Source organism: Bubalus kerabau, chromosome 6 (genome assembly GCF_029407905.1).
Source record: "Bubalus kerabau isolate K-KA32 ecotype Philippines breed swamp buffalo chromosome 6, PCC_UOA_SB_1v2, whole genome shotgun sequence".
Lineage (NCBI taxonomy): Eukaryota > Metazoa > Chordata > Mammalia > Artiodactyla > Bovidae > Bubalus > Bubalus kerabau.
The window spans coordinates 120,934,167-120,952,999 of NC_073629.1; the positions used below are offsets into that span (position 1 = coordinate 120,934,167).

The 18,833-nt window shown below is 49.6% G+C and overlaps 2 protein-coding genes across 3 annotated transcripts in view; one reads left to right on the top strand and one right to left on the bottom strand.

Moving 5' to 3' along the window:
• The window catches only part of HDLBP (high density lipoprotein binding protein), a 58,660-nt gene extending 58,479 nt beyond the window's left edge, over positions 1-181 (bottom strand). The window contains exon 1 of one of the 2 annotated variants that reach the window (XM_055586639.1): positions 35-181. The gene's annotated coding sequence lies outside the window, so the exon portion shown is untranslated. The remainder of the gene's footprint in view (positions 1-34) is intronic. The other variant, XM_055586641.1, reaches the window with a different exon arrangement.
• A 116-nt stretch (positions 182-297) lies between these two features.
• SEPTIN2 (septin 2) overlaps positions 298-18,833 on the top strand; it is a 28,111-nt gene continuing 9,575 nt past the window's right edge. The window contains exons 1-5 of the mRNA XM_055586644.1: positions 298-421; positions 7,216-7,245; positions 8,525-8,645; positions 16,580-16,666; positions 17,830-17,953. Coding sequence (XP_055442619.1) covers positions 7,237-7,245; positions 8,525-8,645; positions 16,580-16,666; positions 17,830-17,953 — 341 coding nt within the window. The 5' untranslated portion in view covers positions 298-421; positions 7,216-7,236. The remainder of the gene's footprint in view (positions 422-7,215; positions 7,246-8,524; positions 8,646-16,579; positions 16,667-17,829; positions 17,954-18,833) is intronic.

An 18,833-nucleotide genomic window follows, 5' to 3' on the forward strand; every position in this document is an offset into this window, starting at 1 on the left:
TTCTAGTTATCCACAAGGCAAAGTGTTACATTACCTGTTCCTCTCTTATCAGTGTAAGGAAATCAAGCTCATAAGGTAGGAACTGTGGCGAAACAGGGACGAGCCGCCATCTTGGTAAAGGAGAAGAGGCTACGCTTGACCTCCCCCCCACCCCCCCAGCCTCTATATGGCCAACCGCCGTGGGAGGGGCACAGCGCCTGCGCAGAGGCGGAAACGGCGGGGCGCCGAGGCTGCGCCTGCGCACTTGGGAGCTGGCGGGGAGGGGCGGGGAGGAAAGCGTTGGCAAGGAGGCGGGGCGGCGTGATGACTCAATCCGCCCGCGCGCGCGGCGGGGCGGGGCGGGGCGGGGCGCGAGCGCGCGGCTGGCGCTGGGCGGGTCGGCAGGGCGGTCGGTTGGTCTCAGTTCTTCGGCAAGTCGGCGGTGAGTATGTCCCCGTGGGGCCCGGCTGCCTTGGAGGCGCGAGCTGGGGGCCGACGGCACTGGGCCGGCGCCCGCTCCGGACCGTGATCGCTCCGGGAGACACGCGGGCCGAGGAGGGGCGGCCGGCCTGGGCTCCTGGGCCCTCTCGACCCCCCGGCCTCCGCCCACCTTCCCGGGCCTCCCTGTATCTCCCCCCGCTTCCTGGATCCCCCCCCCCGGGCCTCCCCACGCTCCCCGGATCTCCCTGGGCCTCCCCCCGCTCCCCGGATCTCCCCAGGCCTTCCCCACTCTCGGGTCTTCCCCCCTCCCCGGCCCTCTCCCGCTCCCCGGGCCTCCCCGCTCACCTCTCCCCTAGCCGGTGCGAGTCCCCGGCCCTTCCCGCCCCCGGGGCCCTGGCGCGGGCGGAGGCGGCGGGGTGTGTCCGCGGGGAAGCCGAGTGGCCCTGGCTAACCTCGGGGGAATTGTGCGGGGCGTGGTCAGCAGTGGGGCCGGGGCGCCGGGCGCTCGCAGGCGGACGTGGTCCGGAAGGGACGGTGCGGGTCGGGCCGACGTGGGCGCTTCCCCCTCCTGCCCGCCCCGGCCGAGAGGAAGCGCGCGGGGCCCCGGCCGCCCCTCCTCTCGGCGGTGGACAGGACTCGGGGTGGGGAGGAGGCTCGTGCAGCGCTGACCCCGGGGGCGGGCGGGAGCGCCGGGGCGGAGGGGGGGTGTCCGTTCTCCTGCAGGCCCTAGGTGGGGCCGACCTGTGTCTCCGTAAGGCCCAAGGACCCCCGGTTGGCTTTCTGCCCAGTTTTCGTCTCCCCCACCTTGTCTGGGTCCCCCAGACGTGGACACGGGCCCCTCCACGCTGAGTTGTTAGTTCCAGTTGCGGTGGTCCTTGTCTGCCCTGGTCCAGAGCTTGCCTCGAGTCTGGGGCCGCTTGTCTCCAGCGTTCGCTGCCTGGTTACTGGCTTTGTTGCCCCGGACTCGGCCCGGATTAGACTTTCCCCGAAGGAGGTGTTGGCCCGATGTCAGCCTCTGCTGCTCCGTGTGGTCGCCGTCTTGCGAGGGGGCAGGGGCGCGGACCTGCCCAGCATTACTCGTTGCTTGGCATGGTGACCCACATGTAGCCGACTTTCGGAGCTCTTTCGAACTACTCAGATCCTCACGATACCTCCAGACCAAGCCAGGGCCCAAAGTAGCCCCTCTCCCCCGCCCCCCCCCCCCGACCCGTCCTTAGGGGAGATGATGGCAATGGTGTGGGGTCGTGCAGGCTCTCTCCTCCTGTTTGTAGTCTGAGGTTCTGTTCTTTCCGGGTTTGGTAGCTCCCACTCAGGCTTTCTTTGCATCATGCAGCCTCCTAACTCTCCATGAACCTTGGCAGTGATCTTCTCCACATTAACTTTATCCTAATTTTTATTTTATTTTTTTCATTTTTCTGTCCAATTTGCATTCTGACAGTTCTTAAACTAGGAGAGTGACCTACGGAAATGGGATAGGACCCATAGGCACGAACCTCTCTGTGTGGTCTTTAATAAATGTGATTCAGGCCCTTTTTGTACCCAACTCGAAAACCAAAAACTGCTGGAAAAGAAAAAGTTGGGTGTTTTTTTTTTTTTTTTTTTTTCCCCAGAGAGAAAAGAATGTGAAAAGTCATTTGGAGGCAGAATTGGGATGAAGCCATTTTTATAGTCTTAGTTGTCTGGTTTTGTGCTGATAGTCACACTGTCACTAGAGAAAGGACATTTGATGGTGGGGTGCTGCCGTTGTGCTGTGAGGAGCATTTGTGGTGTCCTGTCAGACCCAAAGGCTGAACGCTAAGTGTTCCAGAGGCTCTGCGTGAGGGATCACAGACCCTGAGGTCCTACACTGCAGGATCGTTTGTACGTTAGGATACTGTATGGAGCTCCAAGGATGACATATCAGTGAAGGGAGGTTTGTGGCGGTCCAGTGACACACACAAATGCCACTAAGCAAAGCAAGTTTATGTTGCCAGGAATCGAGCTTTAGCCATCTGTTCTCTGTCTCTGTTTGCTTTAGAAGAGTTGACTTCTTCTGTGTTTTGGCATGCTATTGCTGTCTGGAAGAAGGAAGCCGTGGGTCCAGGAGAGAACTTTAAGCCATTTCTGTTATTTAGAATGAGTACAACCTGAGTGCATAAAGTTTTCCTTTAACCGAATTTCTGAGATTTGGGGATCTGATTGATCTTCTTCCAAGGTTTAAATTAATCACAGTGCTTGGCATTTTTTGTGTTTCTGGATTGAGACTTTCTGACTGATAAGCAGGTAGTTAAGTTCAACAGAATAATGTTGAATTTCTTTCATCTTAGAGTGATCAGTTAATAACTTAAACTGTTGGAAAATCATAGTGCATCCAAATTATATTTCAGGGGAAAAACATCCTTAGTATTGTATGAAAGAAATGCATTGTGATAAGAGAAACTTGGTAGGATTAAAAATTAGACAACTGTTTTTTAAGAATTCACGTCCTGTTCCAGATAGTGGTCGTCTCGTTTTCCCCATGTGTGTCCATCAAGATGGGTCTTAGTGGGAGGTAGCCGGTAGGGGTGATGGTCCCCTTCTTGCCTGTGGGCAGCCCCAGTCCTGGGCGCGCGTGTGCTCCAGATCCATTGTTATCAGGGTGCTCCCTTGAAGCTGGTCAGAGCACGGGCAGGGGCCCCGAGTTCAGTGAGGGCGGGCATGCAGAAGCTCCAGAGAGACTGGGCACAGTCCTCGGCCACTCCGGGCTGGCTTGAAGCAGACGTCTGTGACAGCTGGTCTTCCTATCTGCATTTATTCTTCAGGTGAACTTGCAAGTCATTGTATCCAGTCCTTAAAGGAAAAAAACGTCATTAGGAAGTCCGTCTGGGGTTAGACCATGTTTACGTACTAATTTAGGAAAATAGAAATGAATGAATTTTGCGAGGCCTGTTTTCTCCCTAGTTGTCCCTACATTTCTTTTGTTTCTGCTCAATTATAAATGGCATTCCCCTCCCCCTACCATTTCCATTTCCTGGTATTCCTCGCTAGTACAGAATAGAACTTTTTAGAACTATCTAGTATTCATAATCAAGGGTGGGAGCAGTGGCTGAGGGGATATGTGAGGGTGTTGCGTGGGGATTTGTTCTATTTTGTGGATGTTTGGAGTTTTTCATAGGCGTTTTAAGATAACTGTGGTGGTAACAGCTGTGGTGGTGAGGCCGTCCCTTCCTAATCAGTGGCTGTAATTTAAATAATTTAGCGTCTAGTGTTTAGAGAATAACATTTGCCATTGGTTTCTGAAAGGTGTTGAAGCAGCTTCCTCGCTTAGTGTTTTCATTAGAGTCGGTTGCTGAGCCTTCAGCACGTATTCACATATGGTTTTCTCTAATCTGTTGTAACAGCTTGCACTGATAGCTGCTTTGGGTCCATTTCTGGGTTATAATTGCTAGCAAGTATTCCACAGAGGATTTGCATTCATATTCTTGAGTGAGAATGACCGGCAGCCAGCCCACTTGCTCACCGTTTCTTCATCTGGGTCTGTTACTGGAGTTGTGCTGTCTTCGTAAATAAATTGGAATGCTTCCTCCTCTTCCATGGTGGCTTGGGTCTAGGTCACGTAGGCGTCTATCTGTTCAGGTGTGGATGAAATTGAGCGCTAGTTCTGTCCGGTCGTGGCCCCTTTTTCATTGGTAGAGTCTTTATTCTGCTGTTCAGTGATATTTGTCTCGTCAGGTTTTCAGTCCTTGGCTCGGTTTCGGTCATTTACAGTGTCCAAGAAATCACGCGTTTCTTTGGATTTTCAAGTTTGTGGCCATCTTCATACCTGTGGTCCCTGTGACTGTGATTATACCTTCTTTGCAGTAATTTTTTTTTCCTTAATGGAACTTGTGAGGAATTTGTTTCAGAGAACCAACTTTGGATTTGTTTACTGTTCTTTTGGGTTATTTTCCAGTTCTTTATTTTCATTGTTCTTCAATAATGAAAATACATAAAACCCAAATCTCATCTGAGCCGGTGAAAGCCTGTGCTGTGTCCCGTTCCTTTTGCGTTTATCTTCTTTCCATGGCTTTCTAGATGACTTAGGGCTTTGCTTTTGTTAACCTCTTTGACCCAAGGGTTATCCAGGAATGTTCTGAATAACTAGGAGTCCCTTTTGTCCCTGTTTTAGCGGAGGGTGACCTGTGAACACTGACCAAAAGGGACAGTCCTCGCCCTGCTTGCACTGTGCTTCTGGAGTCTGTCCAAGTCTGGGGGAAGCTGCTAAGGCCTTCCACCTGAACTGCACTTCCATTCAGTTCGCATAGTATTGTTCCTAGTCTTTGTTCTACGTATTTATCTGATGTAAGTGTTCATGGGTACAGGTTTATGAATGTTTTATTTTTATAAACTGTTCCTGTTATAAATGCCACAATTGCCTTTAAATCCCACCCTGGTTAATACTAAGAGTATCTCTCCCTGTTCTTTGTGTTTGCACTAGCTTCGTATCTCTTTCTTTGTTTTCAACCTTTTTTTTTTAAGCTACTTTTTTTGAAGCGGGTTTTTTCCATGTAATGTATCCTGGTTTTCTGGTGTCCCTCCCCACCACCCCACCTCAACCTGTCTCCTCTTTTAAGGAGAGAATTCACATTTAAACTGATGACTGATACTCTTGAATTTTTCTGTTTCTTTTCCGTATTTTTACTGGTTTGATCAAGTTGCTCTTTCATATTTTTCTCTTAATTTGGAAGTAAGTTTTTTTTAATGGCTGTCTTCCCTTTTCTTTCATTGTCAGATGCTTATCTCTTTATTATCTAAAGCAAGGTGTCCGCTGCTTCTTCTGCCAGGACCATCTGAATTCCATCTGACTGCTCCCTTCTCCCCCTTAAAGATTTCAGCTCTCCGGTCTTACTCCTGCCCCCAACTCTTAGGTTTTGCTGCAGAAGTTTCATATTTAAAATTCTGGACTATGAACAGTATTCCCCTAGGATGCCCCTTTTATTCAAGAGATCTTAATTCACTCCTGTGTTACACAACTCCAGGTAGACCCTGGGCTTGCTCTTCTTGGGAAGCTTTTCTTCTGTTACTACTGTATTCTTTTCCTCTGTCAGTCCCTTTTAGAGTCAGAAGGAAGTCTTGCTGCTAACAAGTACATTTCCTTGCTGTTTCCTCTGAGGCTGTCCTCTACCCACAATCTCTCTCTCTCTCTCTCTCTTTCTCTCTCTCTCGTTTGCCTCGTGCACTAAGGTGTCTTATACCTGGTCTTCCGTGTCACGTTTCAAGTCTCTACTGTGACCTTTCAGCTACCACAGTTCGAGTTTGAAAATCATGGATTTTAGGTCCAGAAAGTGTTATTTGGAATACTGTAATTTGAAGCTCCAAAACTTTGGCCAGCAGATGAAGGAGCTGATTCAGTGGAAAAGACACTGATACTGGGGAAGACTGAAGAGACTGAGGGCAGGAGGAGAAGTGGGCAACAGGATAAGGTGGTGGGATGGCATCCCCGACTCGATGGACAGGAGTTGGAGCAGGCTCCGGGAGACGGAGGAGCCTGGCGTGCTGCAGTCCACACAGGGAGGCAGAGAGTCGGATATGATGTAGTGACTGAACGACAACTTGCGTCTTCATCACAGTGCTGCAGCTTTCTCGGTTCAGATCGTTCTCCTCCCTGTTAAGCTCATCCTGGAGGCCGGGAAAGAGGGCACACTTACGGGGGCCCCGTCTTCTTACCGCGGAGTCCTCACAGCCACGATCTGTTCCCAGGCTCTTCGACGATTCCTTTCTGGTTCTTGCTTCCAAGGAGCCCTTCATCTCTGGCTTCTCGGGTTGCCCAGCATTCCTGCTGTCTTGTAGCTTTCGTTAGTTGCGCTGCCTTGGCTGACGTGTTTTGGGCAGCCTGGATGGAGCTTTACCTGTCTCCTTGGTCAGTAGTGGCCCTTCCTGTGCTCAGTTCACCCAGCACTCCCCCCACTCTCAGTGATGATCTGCCCCAGGAAGAAGCACCTTCCAGCCCCCTCCTCCCCTCTGGTTGGCTTTTCAAGGCACCTGGAAGGGAGAAGCCAGGCTCTGCCCTTGTCTTCTATGACATCCTGCCAGGGAATTAGAGTTACAAATTCTAACTGCCTTAACCTCGCTTAACCATTTTTTCGGGGCTGGTTAGGACTATTTCCATTCAAAAAGGAAACTTTGTGCAGTATTCAGGAATGAATGTATCCATCTGGGGGATATGGAGAGTCAGGAAAGTGAAAGGAGTTTTCTAAGTGCTGAAAAGAATCAGATGTGAAGGCATTCACATCTCTGACTTTTTACCAAGGCTGGCCAGCACACTCCATGTCTCCCAGGGTTCAAACCCTCAGGCACCTTCGGTCCTTTCTCCTTCTATAAGCGTAGCTGCTGGCTCTGTGTGCCCCAGGGTCAGAGTCTTGTCTGCGGAGCTCAGGCACCCTCCCCAGCAGGCAGCAGACAGATAGGCTCCTACAGGAATCTCTTCCGTGTGCAAAGTTTTCAGGGAGAGAAAGGAAATTACACAATTCCAGAGGTTGTGGGAATTTGTCTTTTTTTCCTACTGCATATCTAGTGCCTAATGTATAAGCAGTACTAAAAAAGGTATTGTTGGGAATGTGGAATATATATATATTTATGTATACGTGCATGTAAGTGGTCACTTTCGTTAGCTTAATTTTTTATACCTGGTTTATATAATGAGAGGTGAAAATCTCATCATTTCTGGGGAAGTATTTGATGTTATAAGAAGCTGAGTGAAACAGAAGCTGTTGGCGCCTCACGTGTAATTGCATATCAGTTCATACTGTATTAAATATGTGTGTGTATGTATGAATGTACTTTTTTTTTTTTTAACAGATTGGCGAAACTTCACTAAAGATGTCTAAGGTAAGAGATCGTACTTCATCATGTATCCACAGTATAAGGAGAAACTGCTTTGTTTTCAAACCTTTTATAGTCATTGTATAACTAATATTTGATTCATAGTTTAACTGTCATCCTAAAAGGTTTGAGGTTTCTTTCTTTAGATTTTCAGTTTGTTTCTAACAGCATTAATGATGATCTGTTTAGCCTCCTGAGATTATACCTAGCAGACCATTAAAATAATCATTTTAAAATTGCAATAATTTATCATGATGAAATTGATTGGGTTCTCAAACTTGATAAATTGGCTTATGTCAGCTCTTACAAATTAGCCCAGAGCCCTGAAAGAAGTGGATTCTAAAAGACATGCTGAGAAAAGCAGAGTTTGTGGTTACAGTTGCAAGATTATTGTTTCTCTTTGCCTTTTATTTTTAAGTCTTTGGGTGTTTGTTACTGCGATACAGAAACATCATAGTAATTTTAATTTTTTATATAGGCATCAGTGTGGATCTTTGATAAGCGAAAAAGAAAATAAAAATTAGCCATAATTCCTTTATTCAGAATAACCACTTGTAACATTTGTGAATATTGTTTTTATACCTGTGTGCATGCACATGTGAATATGTTAATATGTCTCAAAGGAAATACCATTCTAAATCTTGCATTTTACTTTTAATAAGTCTCTCTTGCTGTGTCTTGATTTCGTGCCACGTTCAGTAAGCCAGAGCCTAGACTCCTCAGTGTTAGAGCCCTCACGGTGTGGCGTCCCCTCGTGTTAGGCTGTCGAGGGGCTCTCCGTCTTCTTTCTCTCGGTCTGGGAGGTGGGATTCCCAGCATGGCGCCCCTCGGCGGCCTGCCTCACCCAGGGCTCCACTCTGAGGAGCTGGGCCACCGCAGGAGGCAGGGCTGGTCCTGCTTCTCCTGAAGCTGCTCTTTAGCTGAGTTTGATGGATGGAACCACTATCAGTTGGGCCTTACTTTGTAAGTTTGACTGACTTTCCTTTCACTCTATAGACAGTTTCTCACGTCAAGATTGAAATTGTACTGAGATGAGTTAATGTGTCTTCGGTGTGTTGCTTAATTGCTTAACAGAAATGTTATTTTAGGTCGGCGTGTAGGCATGAAATGATATTGGATTGGTATTTTAAATGGTTTTAAGCTTTCTGATCGTAGTGACTTTTTGGAAGTATTGATTTATGTGTATACTTTTTTGATTTGTGAAAACTAATGATATCTATGTTTGTCACAGGTTTAATAATATGTTAAAAGCAACTAATAAGGTGTTTAATTGTTCTTTTTTTAGCAACAACAAACTCAGTTTATAAATCCAGAAACTCCTGGATATGTTGGATTTGCAAATCTTCCCAATCAAGTTCACCGAAAATCAGTGAAAAAAGGTTTTGAATTCACACTGATGGTGGTTGGTAAGAGACTCACTTGTGCCCTCGGGTTGTTGAATCTGTGGGTGCCTCCCTTTCCCACCCTTGGATGTGACAGTGTGGGCTCCAGAGCCACGGGATTCCTCTGTGGGCAGAGGCACACACCTCGCGAATTTGGGGAGTTCTCTAGAGGACTCTCCTGGAGCACAACGGGAAAGCTGGCCTGTCATTTCCTTGCTTGTGCGATAAGAGGGTGAGCTCGCCGTGACAGCCTCTGAGGTGCCCCCGCCCCCATCCTTGCTGCCTGGTGCCCAAGGCGTTTCTGGTCCCTCCCCCACGGGGCAGGACTTCCCCGGGCAGCCAGTGGGTCGTTGCCAGATGAAGACACTAGAGAGACTGTGGCCTGTGCCTCGCTTTCTCTGAAGCAGTCCTCGGGGGGACAGTCAGTACCTTATGGAGAAGTCCACAGGCAAGGCACTGAGGCTCCCATCTCAGAAACGTCCTCGCCCCAGTTAGGCCTGCTGGTGACCGCCATTCCTAGCTGACATCACTGTGACCACAGAGAGACCCTCAAGCCATAAGGACCCACCTTAGATACGCCTGAACTTCCAACCCAGAGAGTCCGTGAGATGATGAATGTCTGTGGTTGGTGTAGGCTTCTGAATTTTACAGTAATTTGTTGTACGTTAAAGGTAACATATATTTAACTAGAAGTGTGTTTATTTAATACTCATAAAATTAACTCTTTAGTTTTTTGTAGATATATTTTAAACAAGGGACAATCCTTACTGCACACATATTTTTAAATGAGTGCTTATAGTCCTTTGAAATCGAGCGCTTCCCTGAAATGTCTTCCTATTACGTCAGACGCATTTTTATCATGGTTATGGCATGTGTATCGGGTTAGTGTGTCCATAACAAAGTTAAGTTGATGAACAGTTAATTCTAGTGTGTCCATAACAAAGTTAAGTTGATGAACAGTTAATTCTCCTTACTGTATCACATTTTATTACAATCTCAATAGCTGCAGAATTCTCCCCAAATGCTAAGATGCCACTGGAAGAGCTTGATGGGGTGGTCATGCGTGAATGGGGCCAGCAGTTGTTTCCTGGGATAAACAGTTCACCAATCTGAGATGGAAAAAGAAGTGTGGGACCCTGGGCCCAGAGAAGTGACTAGTGCCACGTTTGAGGAGCGTAATTACCTGATGATGATGATTGTGCAGACTCGGGTCTCTAGCAGGAAGAAAGATGCAGTGCAGCCTGCGACATGGTTCCTTTGCTTCATACAAGCCATTACTTGTATTTCCAGCCCTGATGGAATAACTCAGGGGTTGACAGACTTTCTGCAAAGGGTCAGATAGTGAGTATTTAAGGCACTGTGAGCCTTACAGCTTTTGGTGAAGCTGTTTTGTTTTCGAGCTAGTGGGCTGGATTTGCCAGAGCACTGTAGTTTGCTGAACCCTGAAATGACTATACCAGACCAGTCCTCCTGGTGTGAATAACCAGATGGCTGGGCAAGATGTATGAAACAGCCCTTGTAAGACTTTGAACAGGAATGCAGGACTTGGATCCTTGAGAGAAGGAAAAAATTATATGAAGTGTAAAGTTACCCCAACTTGCTGCTGGCTACCTGCCCTTCCCAGGGGAGTGAACCTCGCAGAGCAAGTGGTCTCGGTGGAGGAAGACCACCGTTCAGGGGCTGAGGCCCAGGCAGAGTTCCGAGGCAAGACTGCTTCCCGCCGCGTGTCTGCGCGGGGCTCCCTCTCGCCTGGGGCTGCACGGTGGTCCGCGTGCGGGTAGAGGGTGGGGAGCTTCCAGGAAGTCCGGCAGAACAGAGCCGCCAGGAGGGAGCAGAGCAGAGCTGGAGGCTGCCTGGAGGGGCATCAGGAGGCAGTGGAGTTCAGCCAACCGGGGCGAGAGCGCCTGCGACGCTGAGGAGAGCCTTGGCAGGGGCGAGGACGCCCGTGACAGTGAGGGAGAGCCCTTGCAGGGGTGAGGGCGCCCACGACAGTGAGGAGAGTCCTTGCGTGGGAGCAGGGGTAAACTCATGTAAAGGCTGGTCTACACCCTCCCTATCAAAACTTCTAAATGAACCTTAAAAGGATCAAGTTTATTTATAAATGATCCAACTACTTGCTAGGACAAAGCCTATGACTTCAAAAGAAGGACATCGATGTCTACACACCTGCAGTATGACTCACAGTGCTGAGCATCCGGCAAAAAGTTGTTGGATCTGCAGAGAAGGGAGAAGAAAGTAGCCCGGAACCAGGAGAGAGATCACGCAGTGGAAATAGATCCAGAAAAGAAGAAAATGGAACTTGTAAAGATTAAAATATATACAGCACCTGAGATGAAAAATTTTTTGATGGGCTTAACCGATTATTCACTGCAGAAGAAAGGGGGTAATGGAAAGCATCCAAAGAACCAAGCAGAATAAATACAAAAGTGCACCAGGACCCAGGATCAGAAGGTGAGAACCACTGATAGATGGGACAATCTCACAGGTAGCCAGAAAAAAGAAAACCAGCACATACAGAGGACCAGAGGTAAGAGAGGTCAGTGACGGTTCATCCGGAGTAATGTAAGCCCTGTAGAAGGACGGCTTAAAGTTCTTAAAAACAGCCAAGAATTCTGTGTTCATCAAAAATAACCCTTAAAAATGGAAGTGGGAAAGAGAAGATAAAGACATTTTCTTGTAAATTAGTGGAAAGAGTTGATGAGTATTAAACTACATCATAAGAAAGATAAAGTTTTCCGGTTGGCGGAGGAAGGGGAGCGCTGGGCATGACAGGTGGGGTTGGTAAGTAGAAGACTATGTGCTTTTTGTTTCTTTCAGAGATAATCAATAGTGTGAAATGTGCACGGGTCAGATGAGCAGGATCACACAGCGGGCAGGGAGTGGATAAACGCGTGCGCCTGTGAGCTTCCACGATGGGTGAGGTGACAGAAAGTGCTCAAAAGGGAGACGCTGAGTCAACCGTGCGTGCTGTGAACGTCGGAGCAGCCACTGGAAAAATGAAGATCTGGCTGGCAGCCAGTAGGTTTGTTAAAACAGAATGTAAACAAGTATTTAGTCCAAAAGAGAGTGGAGAAGGATGAACGCTAGATGAGACGAAGCAGGACGGCGTCCAGGGGTGTGAGCGCAGCCCCGGCGGCGTGTGCACCTGGACGCCGAGTGAGAGGCGGGGCCGTGGGCGGAGTCCCACGGCCCCGGGAAGGCCCTTCTGTGCAGAAAGGAGCGAGACATAAAGGAACGGGGCCTTTCCACGCACGCCCCAATCGCAAGAAAGCTGAGGTGCCTGCCTTCCTTTTGGACAAAGCAGACTCTAAGTCTGCCCCCGAGTAATCCCAGACGTGAGGAACGTCATATCCTAACGAGTAAGGGGTCTGTTCAAAACGGCACCATCTTAAATAAGCCTGATGCAGGATCTGACGAGACAGATACAAACAAGAGTTTCCAACACTCCTGACAGTAACTGAGGAAGCAAATAGAAAGTCGGTCGTGTAGAATGTTTAAATTGTACCATCAAACTGTGGCGCAGCTGCCAGGAATGCTGAACAGCTGCAGGGTAGACATTCTTTGAATGCACATGGAACGTTCAGCAGAGACGCTCTTGTGGTGAGTATCAGGCCAGCGCTGCCCTGTCACAGATGACCGGAGAAGTGGACTGACTCCCTCAGGAGCACAGACCTGACGGCTCACCAAGGCGGCCGCAGGTCCTGCGGTGCGGAAGGCTCACAGCACTCAGCTCCAGTGCGATGCAGCACATGCGTGTTCCTCAGCAGTCGACTAAGGTGGCCGCAGGTCCTGCGGTACGGAAGGCTCACAGCACTCAGCTCCAGTGCGATGCAGCGCATGCGTGTTCTTCAGCAGTCGTCACGCTGTGCAGCCATGCAGCTCGTGGGGAAGCGGGCCCACTCAGAGCCTTCCTCTACCGCACATTAGAACAATAGCGAAAACCACCTGCGTTTACACGTGAACTGGCTAAGACATCAAAAGTACCACACCAGACGAGCGCCTGAGCCCGAGGTGGGAAAGTGGGCCTCGGCCGGGTGCAGCTCGAGTGTTGCTGTGAGGAGTGGTGCTGCCTGAGGCCCGGGAAGCGGCTGGCCGTGGCCTGTGGTGGGCGGCTGGGCTGGGGGCCATGGGAGTGCTCGTCGGGCTGGTTCTGCTGGCTGGACTTGGTTTCTCATCACCTGTAAGAAATTGTGAGGTTTGTATTATGTGGAAATTGTTCCCTAATATATCCGTTGTGTTGGAACAGATTGTCAGTTTCAAAGCAAATGTCATATAGCAAGACTGACTGTACTTCCTAAACAAAGGGGGTTTTATTGTGGGAATGCGTGGTTTAACATGGGAAAGCAGTCACTGGTTCTGAAGGGGAAATACCTGTAGTTAGCAGCACTCTTACTGATAAAAAACTGAGAGAAGGAAGTAAACTCTCCTTAATTACAAATGACGTATTTGTGTATATTAAAATCATAAGAAAACTACATAGCTATTAGATCAAAATAGTTCAGCAAGGTTGCAGGTTCCCAGTGAGTGTACAAAAATCAGCTTTATTTCTGTATGTTACCAACAAGTAGTTTAAAAACAAACTTTAAAATATAATATCAAAGATAATTACATTAAAAAAATATTTTTAAAAGACAGTACCATTTACAGTAACATAAGAGGTACATGGTGCTGCTGTTAAGTCGCTTCAGTTGTGTCCAACCTGTGCGACCCCATAGACAGCAGCCCACCAGGCTCCCCCGTCCCTGGGACTCTCCAGGCGAGGACACTGGCGTGGGGTGCCACTTCCTTCTCCAGCACGCTGCTCAGGGAGGATCTAACAGCCTGTGAAGACCTACACTGGCAGTGTGGAAGCGCTGCTGCGAGGAACCGGCGAGGCCGAGGAGCTGTGGACCCTCAGCCCTGCCCTGCTGCGCTGGGCTCTGCGGGTGTCCACCCTCCCCAGATGGATCCGTAGTCAGTACAGTCCCAGCCAAATTTGCAGCAACTTTTGACAACAGGAATTAGCCATTTCACTCTGAAATGCAATTGTAAATGAGAGGGCCCGGAGCATGACAGAGACCGTCCGGTTTCCAGCAGCATCCGCACAGTGTGCGGGGCAGGCGCAGGTGCTCAGCTCCCGGTGGACACAGCGCCGAGGTCACTTGGCGTGGGGACAGGTTAGTCTTTTTCACAAATAGTGCTGCAACGGCTGCATGATTGGGAGGTAATGAACTCCAACCTCTCCTTCATACTGAACATCACCTGTCCACTCAAAACGAGTTGTTGACCTAGTTGGAAAGCTATGAAAAGTCTAGAAGAAAACAAGTCTAAAAACAAAGTCTAAAGAAAACAGCTTTAAAAAGGTTTATGACTTTGGAGTAGCAGATTGCTTAGGACATGAGGAACACAGATCACAAAAGGAGATGATACATTGTGCTTCATTCAAAATTTGCTTTCCTCAAAGGGCACGGATAAGAAAGTGGGCCATGGACCGAGAAAGCGCTGGTAGCATATGTGACACAGGACTCGTATCTGGAATATAAAAGACTTCCGCAGGCTCAGTAAGAAGGAAGACAAGTGGCCCAGTTGCAAAGAGTCAAAAGATGTGAGCAGAAGCTTCACGGGGAATAAGCAGATGGCCAGCAAACACACGAGGGTGTCGTCTTCTCAGGTCCTCAGGAAAGTGCCCCTAAAACCACAACCGGCTGGTACCGCGCGCCCACCAGACGGCTGCTGCGCTGGGCGGGCGGCAGAGCAGCTGGAGCCGCCTCGCTGCAGGTGCCGTGCTCAAGCGTGGGCTTTCCTCACAGCCGCGTGCTCCCAGGTGTGTGCCCGAGAGGACTGATGGCACATTGCAGACTGGGTGAATGCTTGTGTCCGCTTCTCTGGACACACGCAGGCGTCTGTCCAGCACCACGTGGGTTGTATCCGCCCGTGGAACATTGCTCGACAGTGCAGAGAAATGGGCTGCGAGTAGAGGTGGTGGCAACAAGCAGCCTCCGGAGCCGAGTGTGTGCTGTGCGCAAGCCGGACAGCGCAGTGCGTCCTGTGCTTTGCGTTCAGGTGTGTAGGTGGCAGTGGATTCACGCTGGCCCACGCCTCATGTGTGTGTTTGGTCTGCCCATCGCCAGGTACCTGTTAGGGAAGCTCTCAGCGGAGGTGGAGATGCTAGTGAACGCAGAGCAGAGCAGGGCTGGGTGTGCTCAGAAATCAGCCCCGGGCGGCCTTGTCTGCTGAGCTAATGAGCAGGTTGTGCATGTCACCCAAAAGCGATTCCAAGTGAAACAGTAACTTACACCCTAAAAGCTGAGACTCATGACTTAGAATCGGCCGTCTCCGCTCAGACGCCTTTGCTGCGTTCTCTTCTGGCCTGCGTTCCCTTTCAGCTGGATCACTCAGAGCCGTCGCCACTCAGTTGGTAACAGGGTGGCTTTGTTTGTCCATCACCTCCCCTGCTGGACTGCAGAGCCACACGGGGCCAGGGACTCGCCCTTGTTTCCCCACCTGCGCCTGTGCAGGCGCTTGGAGAGGGCTTGGCGCATACTGGCCAAGGCCTCTGCACCTGTAGTGGACGGGCGCCGCTGGACACTTATTATTAAAAGGGCAGCTTACCGCGAGAGCATGTGTTAGTCATATTCTCACTCTCATATTGGGAAAGGTTCAATATGTGATTCTGGTTTTGCCCCTTTAATGCTACTTCCCATCTATGAAAACTGCAGTCTAGTTAAAGTACAGTCCGAATTACGTGTCTGCCAATTTCAGATTCAGTTTTTTGTTCTTGATATTCCCAGAGGTAATTTTCAAGTCAGATGTGTGCTCCTTCCCTGACTGTGCAGGACATAACAGAAAGGGGGTGGAGCTGAGGTGCCCAGGGGCAGTCAGACCAGCACATGCGCAAGCAGGCCTTAGATGACGACCTCCAGCAAAGTGATGGCGTCTGTCTGTTCTTCCTTGGAACATACATTTCAGTGTTTTGGTACTCTGCATCTTCTTTGAAGTTTCAAATATTCAGAATACGTAGTTAGTGGTTGAAGAGGAATTTTTTTAATGTTTTTTTTATTAAATTTATTTATTTTAATTGGAGGCTACTTTATAGTATTGAAGAGCAGTTTCTAACTCACTAACTGCTTGAGGGAACATGTGCTGCCTGCCATGGGGTGTGCCCTGCCTGTGGAGGCCGCCAGTGGGGGGGTGTGGGGCTGTGAGGGAAACGTGAAGGGGGAGGGGGCCTGCTCCCGCCTTGCTGGCCGGCCGGTCACGACCAGTCACGTGACGGGAGTCTTGGGTGTCCCTGCATCCCCGCCCCGCCCCCACAGCTCGGGAAGCTGGGTGCCTTTGACAATGTTGTGTCTGTTCAGCTTTCTGAAATGTGGTAAGTCTAAAGGTTAGCAGAGCCCATACCTAAAAATCTATGGTGCATTCTGTTTATCAAAAAATAAGGAGCCACCTCAAGTCCATTCCACACATTTGGCAAGAGGTCAGATGGAGTTGGGTTTCCCTCGTAGCTCAGTCAGTAAAGAATCTGCCTGCAATGCAGGAGACTCTGGTTAGATTCCTGCATCGGGAAGATCCTCTGGAAATGGAAATGGCAACCCACTCCAGTATTCTTGTCTGGAAAATCCTACGGACAGAGGAGCCTGGAAGACTACAGTCTGTGAGGGTTACAGGGCTCGGACACAACTTAGCGACTAAACCACCACATATCGAATTATGGTCTTATGATTTCTCCAGATTTCTCTGGATTCCAGCTGAGGCCTTGCTCTGGACAGCAGCCCGAGCATGCAGGCTAGTGACCTCAGAGCCCCTGTTCCCATCAGTGGGACCAGGGGGGTTGTGCCAAATCCATTGTGGTCACATGGGATGCAGAGAAGGATGCTTGTGAGGTGCTTAGTCCAGGGCCAGGCCTCTCGTCAGCACTCAGCAGGCTTGACTGTGTTGTGCAGGTAACGCCATGACATCACACTCCTTTTCATTTCAAGGTGAATCGGGGCTCGGAAAATCGACGCTCATCAACAGCCTCTTCCTGACCGACCTCTACCCAGAAAGAGTCATCCCTGGAGCCGCAGGTACGAAGTTCCCGCGCTGCGGTGACAGCTCAGTGTGGCCGGGACTGCAGCGCGCAGTCAGGATCTTGTGCCTTAGCCAAGCTGTTTGTTTTGTGTGACTCTGGACACAGGACACAGCTGTCGTGCAGGGAAAGGGGTGCGCACCTGGCGTGCTTGGATGGCCCGTGGCCCGTCTTCCCCATGCTTGATTTCCTTGGCTACAGGGTGTAATAGTTCCTGCCTATATTATATGTTTGATGAGGATCAAGTGAAAATGTTTGCTCATGAAAAAAACCTGCATACGGAGAAAGTTACTGTGGGCATAGGTATCATCTGACCCCTTTCCCTTGGGTGTGTGTGTCCAGCACTGACCACTGGGCTTCATGAGGCCGCTGAGTGGGCTGTGATCCATCAGCCTGGGCCCTCAGTCAATCAGTTCAGTCGCTCAGTCGTGTCCAACTCTTTGTGACCCCATGAATCGCAGCACGCCAGGCCTCCCTATCCATCACCAGCTCGAGGAGTTCACTCAGACTCATGTCCATCAAGTCGGTGATGCCATCCAGCCATCTCATCCTCTGTCATCCCCTTCTCCTCCTGCCCCCAATCCCTCCCAGCATCAGAGTCTTTTCCAATGAGTCAACTCTTCGCAGGAGGTGGCCAAAGTACTGGAGTTTCAGCTTTAGCATCATTCCTTCCAAAGAATACCCAGGGCTGATGTCCTTCAGAATGGACTGGTTGGATCTCCTTGCAGTCCAAGGGACTCTCAAGAGTCTTCTCCAACACCACAGTTCAAAAGCATCAGTTCTTTGGCGCTCAGCCTTCTTCACAGTCCAACTCTCACATCCATACATGACCACAGGAAAAACCATGGCCTTGATTAGACAAACCTTTGTTGGCAAAGTAATGTCTAGGCCCCCACAATAGGGCTGCAGTCCCTGGATAGTCTTTAAATGATTCATTCATTGTTCTTCCTGTCCCAGGAAGAGAAGTTGCAATTTTCAATATTGACATTTTTTTACCTGGCAACAGCCCTTTAATCTCAGCTACAATGTTTCTCTTGCTGACCCTGGGATCATTTTTACACAATTTTCATGTTACTTCTGAGAACTGTCCTTAAAGAGAAATAGCTCCTTCTGAGTCACTTGTTTAATAGGAAGAAAGTAACAAGGTTGCTTCTGTTTTAGAGAAAATTGAAAGAACTGTCCAGATTGAGGCTTCCACTGTTGAGATTGAAGAGCGCGGGGTGAAGCTGCGTCTGACGGTGGTGGACACCCCGGGCTATGGGGACGCCATCAACTGCAGGGACTGGTACGTCCCCAGGGCCCTCAGTGACGAGGCTGTGCCCCTGCCAAGTGTGTCTCTGTGTGTTTCAGTCCGTCATGGTCACTCATGATTGCTGGGTCTGGGGTAGCTGTGTGTGACAGAATGATAAGACAATTTAAATCATTCTCACTATAGTGTTTTTAATGAGGAATTTCACAAGGAATGAGTATTTTAAGAGCACTCTAGTGAGATCTGATATCACAAAGCCAACGAAACAGCAAATGCTAACATAAATAAAGCACCTTGATTTGGACCGTGGCTAGTGAACAAGATACCACAGTAGTCTTCCTCCTTTGCGTATTCAAGAAGATGAGGTCTCTGAAGAGACTTGCTCCAGACCGAGTGTCTGTCGTTGGCTGCTTATTGGCGACTTTGCACAGTGAGGAAGTGAGGAGGTGGACTGTGAGTGCAGTCTGGGCCGTGCCCCCTGGAGAGAGCACCACTTCACTGTACAGCCTTTCTGGGTTCTAAACCCACAAACCCAAGGCAGCAGCTTTCCAGCACTCACAGGGAGAGGGTGGAGGGGCAGAGGGCTTCCCTTGTCTTTCTCCTTCTCCTGGGCTCCCTCTTGCAGCCACCGCGGCAGCTCACCTGTGGGAGTCCTGCTCCGCTCCCCGCCCCCGCTCCTGTCTCTCTCCTGTCAGTCAGCTCAGGCTCTTTGTAACCTATTGCATCCGGGCTTTCGACCTTCAATACTTAGAGGAAATGATTCTCGGCACAGTTTCCAAAAGCCACCATGTTGCCAAACCTAGGAGTCGGTTTTCCGTTTCCATCCTGCAGTTGGGTTATTAAATCCCATCTGCTAGAGGGGCGGGGGCTAGAGAAACCTGTTTGTCTTTGTAGTCAGGGGTGCTGCCTCTTGTAT